General features: G+C 38.0%; 1 protein-coding gene and 1 long non-coding RNA gene across 2 annotated transcripts; both read right to left on the bottom strand.

Moving 5' to 3' along the window:
* Positions 1-5,070: 5,070 nt before the first annotated feature.
* On the bottom strand, positions 5,071-10,107 carry LOC112200520. Its single transcript, XR_002936347.2, has 4 exons — positions 9,956-10,107; positions 9,713-9,786; positions 5,557-5,610; positions 5,071-5,175 (listed from the first exon to the last, which is right to left on the bottom strand). It is a non-coding gene; the product is annotated as an uncharacterized LOC112200520 (long non-coding RNA).
* A 341-nt stretch (positions 10,108-10,448) lies between these two features.
* Positions 10,449-11,898, bottom strand: LOC112199519 (MATH domain and coiled-coil domain-containing protein At3g58360). Its single transcript, XM_024340526.2, has 4 exons — positions 11,786-11,898; positions 11,373-11,670; positions 10,968-11,131; positions 10,449-10,849 (listed from the first exon to the last, which is right to left on the bottom strand). Exons 1-4 carry the CDS (start codon positions 11,883-11,885, stop codon positions 10,449-10,451), a joined length of 963 nt encoding a protein of 320 aa, XP_024196294.2. The 5' UTR covers positions 11,886-11,898.
* Between the last annotated feature and the right edge of the window lie 934 nt (positions 11,899-12,832).

Here is a 12,832-nt window from a genome sequence, read left to right as displayed (position 1 = left end):
ATTTGACTAGCAAAAGCGCCCACGCTATTGCCATGGAATTGTTGTTAACAATTTTGTATGTACGGCTCTGGATGAGTTCATACAACAAGTTGAAACATGACAATAAGCTGAATGCAGTCACTTGTCAAGATCAAGAGACTGGCCATAATGCTAACAAAAGGTATGCAGAAAACTAATGTATGGCACAGAACTAAGGGTATATGCATACAATGATTCTATTATTGGAAAATGTTGTTCACTGCTTGAAGAAAAAGAACAATCAAATGGTCCATAAAATTGATTTGACAAAAAGTTAACCAATGTGAAATTGAAATCAGCATTACCACTTCAGGATCAAGCATCGTCACAATACAATCATTTCAAACTTGAGGTGCTTGCGTGTGTTAGATCTACATAACCTAAGAATTGATGAGCCTAGGCAAGTTGACCCATCTTATGTACCTTGACCTCTCTGCTAATGTTAGTGTGATAGCACTCCCTGCTTCTATCAGCAAACTGCAGAATCTACAGACCCTTAAACTCAACAGGTGCTATCGACTTGAACAACTACCTAGAGATATTAGAAATAGGATCAGCATTAGGAATTGGAGTTGCTTTAAAGGTCAGCTTCTTCCTGAGCATCTTAATCTCAGCTTATAGAGTTTCCTGCAAAAGAATGGAAAAATTTAAGAATAAGAACAGGTTGTACATCTACACATTTTAAAAACTAATTTTCATTGAATTTCTACAAACACAATAAGGGAAAGCTTGAATAGCACTGATTTAATAACAGCTTAAAAGAAATTAGCAGGAACAACCTAACACCAATGATTAATACGCCAGATTTCATATTTTTCATCAGAACAGTATAAATGTGGGAGAGTACCATGCTCTATTTTATTTTAATAAATAGGTAGAGAATTCAATCTGCTAGTTAAAGGAACCAAATATTAAGTACTGGATGGCACTTACTAAATGCAGGACAATTATAAAATTATATAACTCCACCAAACATTTTTATGGAGACCTGCCCAAAATTATTTAAACAAACCAAAAGACTACCTTAAAGTGTCTGATTTTCCTCTTCTTTGGGAAAGAACCAACTGCCTGTCAGATTGAAAGAATGGTTAAAGTATGGATCACAATCTTGAAAAAAAAAAAAACACTAATGCGAGCCAATAACATGCCTCACTGGTAAATGAACTCTTATGAGATACATTAGATGCAAATCACATCTGTATCTTTCATCCTTGGGTTTACAGCATATGCAATGAGAAAACCAAACCAGTATAGCTACCCAATTCCAAGCCTCGGATGCAGAGCATGGTAGGCATAAACAAACTTAAGGACACATCAGTGTAGTAACACTTCTGAGCATTGAGTCATTAGTGCTCGCAATAAGTTCCTCTTTGATTGTTTGGTTTTTAGTATACTGCATATATCAACTCTCAAATGCATTGCAGGGATTGGTTTCAGTCGTCGTGCGTGAAATGCCCCCTACTAAAGAGCTTCACAGAGCAAAAACTGAACTCTAGCAAAATCATTTACAAGCAAGAGCTTTGCACAAGCAGGACACATTCGACATATTATCATGTAGAAATGTTCTCATGTCTCTAACAAATGTTTAAAACTACGCATGCAAATAAAGCTCTAAGTAGCATAGGTTGCTGAAATTTGCACAAGGGTAATAGGCTGGGTTTCACATATGCAGTTGCAATCAAAGACAGCATATCCCCACGGAAGTCACAAAACACAAAACCGCGAGAATTAGCTATTGTTGGAAGTGAACGGTAAAAATGTAAAATGCATGAGACATTTGCCAAAAAATTGCATTTGGAGCATTTATTCAAACAGCTAATGTGCACACTAATGTGTGATTCCTAAAAGATCCAATGAATAAAAATTTTCTAACCTATAGGTTGATTCAGAGCCCACAAATTCAGTAATCTAGCCATAAGCGGCACTCAAACCCATCTCTCTGATTTTGTATAAAAAGAGGAAAGAAGCTTACCTTTGATTTTGATTGCAGCTCTGGGACCTATAACTTGGCATATGTAAGCAAATGTTCAAATATAAGCAAAGTGAGAATTCCCGGGGTGGTTTGTTAAAAATGGGATTAAAAAGAGTTTTAATGACTTGCTCTGGGATTCAAGAGCGGTGAGAATTCCCAGGAATTGTAAGGATATCAAAAAAATTGACAACCCACATTGGTCAATACTCATTCACTCAAAACGTACAAATGCCTCATGTAATCAAAAGCAAACTATGCTACCCATCAAAAACAAAGAGCTAAACATCAAAATTGATCAAGTGATAGTTACAAAAACAATGAAGAAGATAAATTAATTAGAAGAGGTGGCGGAACCTGATCATGAAAACCCAGCAGCCTAAGCTTAAGACCCAGCTTTTCACACCATCGTCTTCCTCATCTTCTGGTTTGTAATATTCCTAAATAATCAACGCAACCGACAATCACGCTTTCTTAGGGTTCAGGAAGTTACTTGTTTATCGGATTCACACTTTCTTCTTTGCAGGACGAGGGAGAAGACTTCAACTGTGCACTGTTTGCAGGTTAATGGTTTATTCAGACTGGACCTTTTATCTCCTCCTCGATGCAGCCGCCTCTCTCCTTCTTCCCTAAAAGCCCCTGTGGTAACTTCATTCTTTACAGTTTCAACTTCTCTGTCCTATGTGAGTTGACGGGGTCAACCTAACAGATATATTGACGCCATCTCTTGGTCTACATTTTACTTGGTTCATTGCAGACAAGTTCGAAACTTAGAAAGAGAAACAATTAATGGCAAGATTTCAGCTTGGAAAGAATGACACATTGATTATTCATAAATCATGAGATAAAAGATTTTTTTTTTAAAATTGGGCTGATGTCGCTGCTCTCAAGCCTTGATTAATAAAATTACATAATACATTGTGGGGTGGGGGCGGTACGTAGAGTCTGAACCCTATATTACAAGAAGCATAAAGAGAACATCCTGAAATAATACCAAGATTTTCCACAAAATCTATGTATTCTATCAAGCACCAATTAGCAAAGAGTGCACGAATGACTACTCAATTTGCTTTGACATAGCTGTGACATACCGGAAAGATAACTCTATAACGAAGAAACATCATTATAAATAGCACATATTTCCCACTATGTTGCCACACGGAAATAAATCTGGCGGCACTCAATTTCAATTCATTCTGCCACTAGTAGGTTGCGTCTATTTGATCAAACAAACAGCTCGTCTCATCGCTGGGCCAGGCAAGGCACACAGAGTGTGCATACTAGGACCAAGCCCACGTTGCCCTACCACAGAGTGGTAAGAACTTATTGCCAGCATAAAGGCACATTTAACAAATAACAATAAAAAACAATAAAGCATAAAATCAATGGAGCTTGGGCCCAGGCCCAGGCCCAAAACGCATTTAGCCCAATCCAATAGAGTAGGCTGCTGCTGGCACCCAAAGCGACGCCATCCACCCATCAGTGGCCAACCCACTGCAGCGAGCAACCTCAGGCCGTCCCCCCATCTCTCCGCCCTCCCCAACACGCCAACACGCATCGCTGCCACCCTTACTCCACAACGCGACTCCAAACGACCCAAACTAACTCGGGTCACCCCGATCCGATCTAGGTCCCTCGAATTCTGTCATCGCACCACCCACAGATGTCACCTCTCATTGTCCACCTACCAAATGCTGTGAGATCTATCCCAACCCCACCCACCAACCATTGAACTTGCTATGATCTTCCTCAGCAAAACCTCCCCTCGTTTTTGACAACGAAGCCACCATGCACGTATCCTCCACTCGGACTGTGCTTATTCCACGAATAGTCAACACTAGACATTAGGTCCACCCTAACTCGTCCGACGACGCCGCCACGTGGGCGTGCCGCAGAAGGATTCTTCCTTTCGTTTTCTTTTGGCTCTCTAAGGCTAGGAGCGTTTTTTTTTTCTTCTGCAAATCAAATTAGAGCAAAAGAAAATCAGCTAATTAACAAAACTTTTGAAAACTAGCAATAGATTCCATGTTTCTATAGCCTCTAAGTGTGGGGGTGGTGTGAAACTCCCACACGCGGGTTTGAATCCCGCTGACGCTAATTAGAGTTAAAATCTCAATCTATTCTTGGTGGTCAGGGGAAGTGTTCTGACATGATCCACCCGCATGGATTAGTCTCTGGGTTTAGAAAGCTTTTGAGGAAATGTGTAATCTCGATTAGATAAAAAAAAATCATGAATTATTTCTTGACTAATAGGTAACCTAATAGAGTATAATTGTTTTTGACTCATATATTTAGTTTTTCACTCATATAGTTAGTGCAGATCTGCACCTAAATAGATATGGGGGAGGGAGAGTAGATTTGATTGGGTTGTCTATAGTAGTGTGATGTTTATCATATATTCATTTTACAGCTGACTAAACCAAAATTGCAATATAATTGAACCAAATTTAGTACAATTGCAATAAAGTTGCCACACCCATTTTATGCTATTTACATCAGATTGAACCAACACTACTAGAAATATGGCTATAGGACACCATCCATTATTGGTGTGAGTTGGCTACAATTGACACTGTTTATCACATTAGCCACTATGCAGCCACCCTTTTGATGTCAGTGGTCTTTACCCCAGTTTCTAATGTAACATAATACACCAATTCATACAACGGTGTCTCAGTTTCAAATCAAGGCAAAAGCTGCCAAAGTCTACTCCAGGCCCACTATACTGTCACCTACTCCTTCTCCCTTTCACACTATTCCAGAACGGTGGCAAAACTTGTTGGGTTGTTTCTAAAAATAAGCACCAAATTTTTTGGTGCCAACTTGGCTATAGGCTACGTACTTTACTTAACAAATTATATAAATCAAAATACACCCATTCAATTAAAAATTAAAAATTAAAAATTGTAATTATAATGAAAAGAATATACATCCATTTAGAGATAAATATCAGCACAATCAAAATGATTTCAATATATAATCTTTATTTAAGTGTGTATACATCATAACAGAACACTAGAGTCCAAATCTATCTAAATAACCATAACTTTCTAATTTAATACGTAAACTACCTATACAACCGGTTGAGAAAGACTGAGTAACTGTAAAATGTCTATAATGATGCACCTCTGATTTGGTGGATTGCAGTCTGGATTGGTGGGATTGGTGACAACAATAATCACAAAATCCTGTGCAAAAATCACACAAATCAGTTCATTTCTAAATATATCAAATCAACAAGTTCTGAGATGATTATGGAGAAATCAAAAGGAGAAAGAATCATTTTCCCTAGTTTTACAATTGACAGTCCAACATACACAAAGTTGGAAAATATTGAGAATCCGACAAGTCCAAAGGTGCATTGTCTCTTAACTTGACTTTATTACCACACTTATCAATCACCAAAATAAATTCCATTCCTGTAGAATTGTGTATTATCTTTCATGTGTCAGCAAGTTTTACTTCTAATATCAATTGCTAGAGGTCTCACAATATACATTGCACATGATAAAATTGGAGTTGTTAAGGGCATTATTCACTATATCAACACTCAATAGTTAGCATCATACCTCTTTAAATACAGCATGTAAACTTTTGACGCACTTAGCTTCAACCATGGTTACCTACATGCAACAGAATTATCCAACTCAATAGTTATATTCTCCTTCAAAATTGATTATATTCCTATGGTCATCTTGTACCAGCTTTCTATTCAAGTTCCACTAGCATTGTAAATATTTCATAAATCTACTAATCAGCTTAAATTAATTCACTTCAAAAGCTATACCACTTGGGGATAGCCAATAGTCTTTCTGGCCAAGACTATTGATAACTTCCACTACTAGCAAAAAGAGCTATACACACTGATTTTAATCAGTGTGTATAGAACCTAATAGCTACTGAAATCTGTATGGGAAGCCCAATGGCTACCCTACACTCACAGATGCTACGTCTGTTTCATTTGGTGCCGTGGTCTTTGGTCTTCCCCCACTGATAAAAAAAATCAGTGTGAATCTTTAGTGGGACCCAGCTCTACACCAATATCCGGTATATACCATTAAAAGTCTTTGGTATTTAACATCAGTGTGAGAACTGATGAGATTTAAAAAAATAAAAAAATTCATCTCTTTTATACAATTATAATTTTAGCATTTTTTTTATTTAAATAATATGATATTAATTAATATAATTATATTTAGTGATAATAATTAGATCTAGATCTTGATCTCGATCTCGTCTCTCTCCCTTTTCTTGGGCTTCCGGTAAGTCTCTTCGAGGTTGCCGATTAGGAGGAAGGTCTTGGCAAACTTATCGATGTTGGGGACGTTATCGTTCTGAGAGACGTAGATTCCGACCAAAATTTCTTCAAAGTAATCAAAACCCACAACTTGGCAACCATCTTCAATCTCAACTTTGTGAAACCCAAACTGAAAATTAACAAAAACCCACCACACAAAACCCAGAAACCAAAAAGATCACAGATTGAGAGATTGCGACATTGGGAAGTTGGGGCCTTTGGTAGATCGGAGCCTTCCAGGTTGAAAATGATGTCGAACAAGCAAAGCTATAAAATATAAATGAAAAAGTAAGTACATATATGAAATCAGATGCCAAAACAAAATCAAAATTGTGAAAGACAGTACCTCTTTTGCATCTCTTTCTTCACCATTGCAGTAGATCAACCAATTTTATTGAGGAATCACAGTAGACAAAAGAGATTGAAGGAAAGAACCAGCCCGGTAGCAGAGAGAGAGGAGAAGAAGAGTTAAGAAAGGGGCATTCAAAAATATGAGGCTGAGGAGAGATAGAGATTCGTTTCTTTGATCAATAAGGGAGGAGAGAGATTGGAGAAGTAAAAAGGTCTCCGTGCTATTAATTCTTGGGAATTGTTTTGCAAAACTCTCACTGATATCCGTGTGAGATTGATTCAAAACTCACTGATATCGGTGTGAAATTAATATTTGATGTTGTTGTTGATTTCTAAATAAATTAATATCAGTCCATTTTTTATATTCCTCAACACATACTGATACCAGTATGTATTAACAAAGATAATACAACTGATATCCGTGTGAAATTAATATCTGATGTTGTTGTTGATTTCTAAATAAATTAATATCAGTCCATTTTGTATATTCCTCAACACACACTTATATCAGTATGTATTAACAACTATAATACAACTGATATCCGTGTGAGATGCAAACATGTCACATCATATATGTCAATCAAATATTCACACGGATATCTGTGGAAAAGTAGCAATTGTAACAGATATATGTGTAAAACTTCATACAGATATTTGTTGTTATTTCAGATTCACACAGATATCAGTATTGACAAAATACTTGGTACATACAGATATCTGTGAGAAAATCTAGACACACTGATTTCAGTGAGTAAATGTGTCAGTATTTTCATGTATGGGACCCACTCATTCAATTCTCACGGATGTCTGTATCTACAAGTTAAAACCCACTGATTTTTTATCAGTGTGAATGTCAGTGTGTTTAAAATCTGTGTGTGTTGCTCTTTTTGCTAGTAGTGTTCCTCCCTCACACATGATGAACAGTTTCAGAAACAACATGGATAGAAGACAAGGTAAATGAGGATAAAATTCAAAGAAAAACCATTGCCAAACTAAGGTTTGGGGGATTCTGGATATAAATGAAATAGTACATAATGGATGCAAACTCAGGATTAGAGAAAGAAAAAAAAAGGGGCAAATAGTTACCAGCATGATTGAATATTGATAGCAAAGGTAGACTTTTTCTGGATAACAGAGATATACCGATGCCAATTTATGTTTTAGGTCTCTAGTTTCTTTGTTAACCTCAGAAGTGAGGCTTTGCTTATAACTGATGTATGCATATCTTTTTCTTTCAATCATAATAGTGGCCAATATAGACTGTTTTTGTTATGTTTTTAGTAACCAAGGTACTCTAATAACTTGCATAAACATAATAAATTAAACAGCTGCAATAAAATAAAGGGAAAATGATCATTTACCCGATTTTAGGCTAAAAATTGCCCACTTGCTCCACCAACTGTTTTTTAACCCCATTTACCCAAAACACTCTAAGGGATTATTTCCCCTTTACCCAATTATTTCTTTTTTCTTTTTTTTTGAGACTTTTTTGCCCTCCCCTTCTTTCTCACTTAGAGAGAGAAGTCACCTTCCACCTTGCTGTGCTCCGGTGACCAGTGGCTGGCGCAGTCTCCGGCGAACGGTGACCGGATTCCGGCGACCGGCGAACGGTGACCGGATTCCGGGAACCGGTAACCGAAATCCAGCCACCGATGACTGGAATTCGGAATCCGGCTATTATTGCCCCCCAGTAATCATATTATTGCCTCCCAAAAATCATATTATTGCCGTCCAGTGAATTGTATGAACTCCCAAAACCAAAATGAATACACTACAGGAACAATTGATCAATTTATAATCATATTACTGCCCCCCAGTAATCATATTATTGCCCCCAGTAATCATATTACTGCCTCCCAATAGACCACCAAAAATGCACTTTTTTGTAGGATTCACAGATAATTTGACTTTAATACACAGAAAACAACATGTAACTTATCAAAACACCACACTATAGTGATCCCTGTCCCTCGTATCAAAGTCTACTGGGGGCCAATAATGTGTCTACTGCCCCCAATAATATTATTATTGCCTCCCAATAATCTTATTATTGCCAACCCAATTATAACCAACTAGGCAACTATGAAAGTTATAGACCCAAAAACAGCCCAGAAATATCTTCATGAAATCAGCCCAACACCAGCCATCTGGGTAACCCAGATTACTTTGGGCACCCAAAACAGGGCACCAAATCCCAGCCGGCCACTGCCACATGTAGTTTGCAGCCATCCCCGCCACTCGCGTCAGCAGACCCTCCGCCGTCAGCGACCTGATCTCCTCCACCGTCGTCGTCGATGTGGCCGTACGGAACCAGACCGAGCAATCGACCTGCCTGGATCTCCTCCGCCGTTGTCGTCGTAGATGTGGCCGTACGGAGCCAGACCAAGCAACAAACCTGCCTGGATCTCTTCCACCGTTGTCGTCGTCGATGTGGCCGTACGGAACCAGGCCGAGCGACCGACCTACTTGGATCTCTTCCACTGTCGTCGTCATCCATGTGGCCGTACGGAGCCAGACCGAGCAACCGACCTACCTGGATCTCCTCCACCGTCGTCATCGATGTGGCCGTACGGAACTAGACTGAGCAACCGATCTGCCTGGCTCTCCCTCGATTCCGGCAAACCAAACCCATTTTCAAACCCGAACCCGGCGTCGGATCTGCAGACATGGAGAGAGAGAGAGAGAGAGAGAGAGAGAGAGAGAGAGAGAGAGGAGAGAGTCTGGGAGGAGAGAGAGAGAGAGTCTGAGAGTTAATTAATAGGGGCAAAACTGTCAGTAGATTTTAGATTTGGGTAAATGGGGTTAAAAAACTCTTAGTGGAGTAAGTGGACAATTTTTAGCCTAAAATCGGGTAAGTGGTCACGGCCCCTAAAATAAAATCTATCAAAAGTTCAAACATATTTAACAGAGAATGACAAAGTTCATCTAAACAGACATTGACACACCTAGCCTATACTTCAAATCCGTATGAAATATCATGCACATAGAACCGCAAGTTATCATTTTTATGTTTATATTTTCTCTTCAAACGTACATAAGACATTTTAGCATTAGATTTAGACCGGTAATGAGAGTACCTGTGCAACCTTGCTGAAGCTCCAATGCCACAAGTATGAGGTCAGAATCTTCCCTAGATCTATACCAAAACAACCTAACAATATAGAATTCCAAAAATAAAAATTAGAAAGAAAAAAGAAGATAAACTCCCAATGTTCCTTAAATAAATGTCAAGAAGAAAATGTATACAGTATAAGAAAGAAAAGATTAAGTAAATATATTAACTTTTGACAATGAAACTATGTGCTGAAATGTTAATTCACCTGGAAAATGATCATGGGAGCAAGATAAATTATTAAAAACAAATGAAAATTCATGTAAGGCTTCAATTTAAAAAAAATCGAAATCGGCAGATCGAAACCCAATTTTGGTGTGATTTGTTTGGAGGAGGACATGAACCCATCTATTTTCAAGAGGCAAAAACGATCATGGGCGATGACCATGTTATGGAAAATCGGCGACGAGAGTTAGAGAAGTAGATGAACGAATGAACAGGCTAGAGGGAGAGAGAGAGAGAGATAAGAGTTGTGCAATAAGGATAGTGAAGGCTGTGAAGCCGTGAAGGTAAAGGTGGGTTTGTTTGTTTTTTTTTTTTTTTTGAAGTAATGTTAGTTGGTTTTCCTGCCAACCCACGTAAAAAGCATTGTTTTGCTGACAGCGGATGTGACATAGTGGCTGTATTGTAAATATGGACACAAAATAGTATGGCCTATGAGAAAACTTTGAAATTATTTAATCAAAACTACATTTGGGCCACTAATGATCGGTGCTGTCTCTGCACAAACTCACCGATGTAACATAACGGTGATAAACCAATATCGAAAGAACACCGAAACATATTGGTGGGCTGTGTCGGCGCCCTATGGCCCAAATTGTAGTAGTGCAAGTTAAAATGTAGTTCACAAGAGTTTTCTTTTTAAACAAAGTGCGCGATCCCTCAGCAAATCTTTCGACATTGACTTCTTTCTGATTGTTAGTGTCATTTTCGCCTGAGGTACGTAGTCCCATAGCAGTTCCATTGATCGTGAACTCTGCCTCCACTATGCAAGTATCCCTCCTCAAAAACCCTTTGTGTTCCCGTCTGAAATCGTCCAGTGTAATGAAACGAGGCCAACCCCAAATCTTATCAGTGCCACTGAAAATACGACCACTTACACCTACAAGCAGGAGAGAGGGAATGATTTTATTTTCCTAAGCTATATATATATAAATATATATATATATATATATATATATATATATTATCAATAGAAATAACGACCAAAGCTTACGCACTATTTTTAATACAATGCCCATGTATTTGATCTACAACGCGCAGGCAATAATTGGTAGATATTTTGGTGCCATCAGGAAGATTTTCTGGATCAGCTAATGCCAGAAAAAGACTGAGATGAGTACCCGCTCCACCACCATTCCCCGTGGGATAAAGAGTTATCTTCCTGCAACAAGTAACGTACACATGAACAAGAGCATTTGAAGTGAACTTTTAACAAGTATTAACTTGGAAAATTTTACTGCGCTCATGGATCGAAGAACATGTAACGTGACATCAAACCTTAAGAGACACTAGCTCCTTTGGTTTTTATTTTTTTCTTTTCTTATCATAAGCTTCACTAACTAAATAAGAGTAAGAGAAGTATATATTGAATTGTCACACAAAAGAAGAAAGAAAATAAGTACCATTTCTGGCCTGCAGCCGTAAATCGTTCTTCATAGCATGGAGCGGCTAAGCTTGAAAAGTTCCTAACCTTCCAAGTATGCTTGTACTTCTGTGAAGTAGTCTTCCTTATTGATAGAAAATCTGCTTGGGGTACGGGTCTTCTTCCATTACAAACAAAGACCTCAGCTCCAAACACACATTTATCATCAATTAGATAACCACTGGAGGCATCAGTAAAGTCCCTTAGAGAGACAAGTTTATCAAAACCGACGGCACCAGACATCTCCCTTCGAAAGCAAAAGTTCCTTGTAAAAGCATCTGAGGATTGTAACACAAAAGGATCAATAAATAAATTGAACATATATAAGCTATGCACTTTACATCATGAAAGTTAAAATGTGTAACTAAAGTATAATATATGATTCATACATACCTTCAACAACCAAGTACTTGCTCTTTATCTGATCAAGCAAAAATAACTTGAAATCAACATATACTTCCTCACCAGGCTGGAGTGAGTTCTCCCCCGCCATTACCAAGTAGAGAGAGATGTGGTCGTTTACATTCTTCTTCTTGTTTCCTTTTGGGTAGAACACGAGTTTCCTGTGATAAAGGAAATAATTAAGTAAACACCACCAAAGTGCTTTTTTTTTTTTTTTTTTTTGATGAAAACGGGAAGATGGGTGATTGCATTAAGCTTCCCCAAACCCCAATTTTTTTTAAAAGGCAGTAGTAGAAAATACAATAAAAGAGGAGGGAAGATAATTACACCAACTCCTCAAGGCATCTAATCAACAAGAAAGAATAAGTGAATAACAGACCAAGAAAACAGATCAGCCTAAAGTTGGGAAGTCCAGGCTTATCCCGCCGTCATCACTTGACGGAAGATTTAGATGGAGTTTCGAGAACTGGACACGGCTGATTAAAATTGAGAGCACATGGGTAGTCTTGATGAAATTAGAAAAATAGGGACTAACATGAAAATTGGCCTAAACTTGGAGTATGTAAACTGAAATTAATTCTATGAATAAATTGATAGATTATTGAAGGATTGGTTATAATAGATCAAATTGAAAAATACAAGGGCACATGCGATCAAATTAGAAGTTTGAGGGCACAACCGATTTTAAGTATAAAGTTTAAGGTGGTAAATAATTTTCGCTCTATTAAATTTTACCAACTTCCACCTTTCCGACCACCGAGCTAAATTCAACTGTTTATTCGTAAGTACTTAACTTCTATGTATTGTATATGATAGTATTGTTCTCGACATATGGTCTTGAGAGACAGAGAGAAGATGTGGTCTTGTATAGATAGTACAATAATTGATAGAATATATATAATTACCAATTGTATCCTCCGGCTCCGAAGACCCCTGATTCACATTTAACATTTGTCTCCGCAATTGAATCATCCGCCAGCAATGAAAAGGACTCTACCTTTAGAATGTAACTAAATGGTGTTGATTCTGAAAACGATC

The sequence above is a fragment of the Rosa chinensis genome, chromosome 4 (assembly GCF_002994745.2).
Source record: "Rosa chinensis cultivar Old Blush chromosome 4, RchiOBHm-V2, whole genome shotgun sequence".
NCBI lineage: Eukaryota > Viridiplantae > Streptophyta > Magnoliopsida > Rosales > Rosaceae > Rosa > Rosa chinensis.
This window is presented reverse-complemented; position numbering and strand designations above follow the sequence as displayed.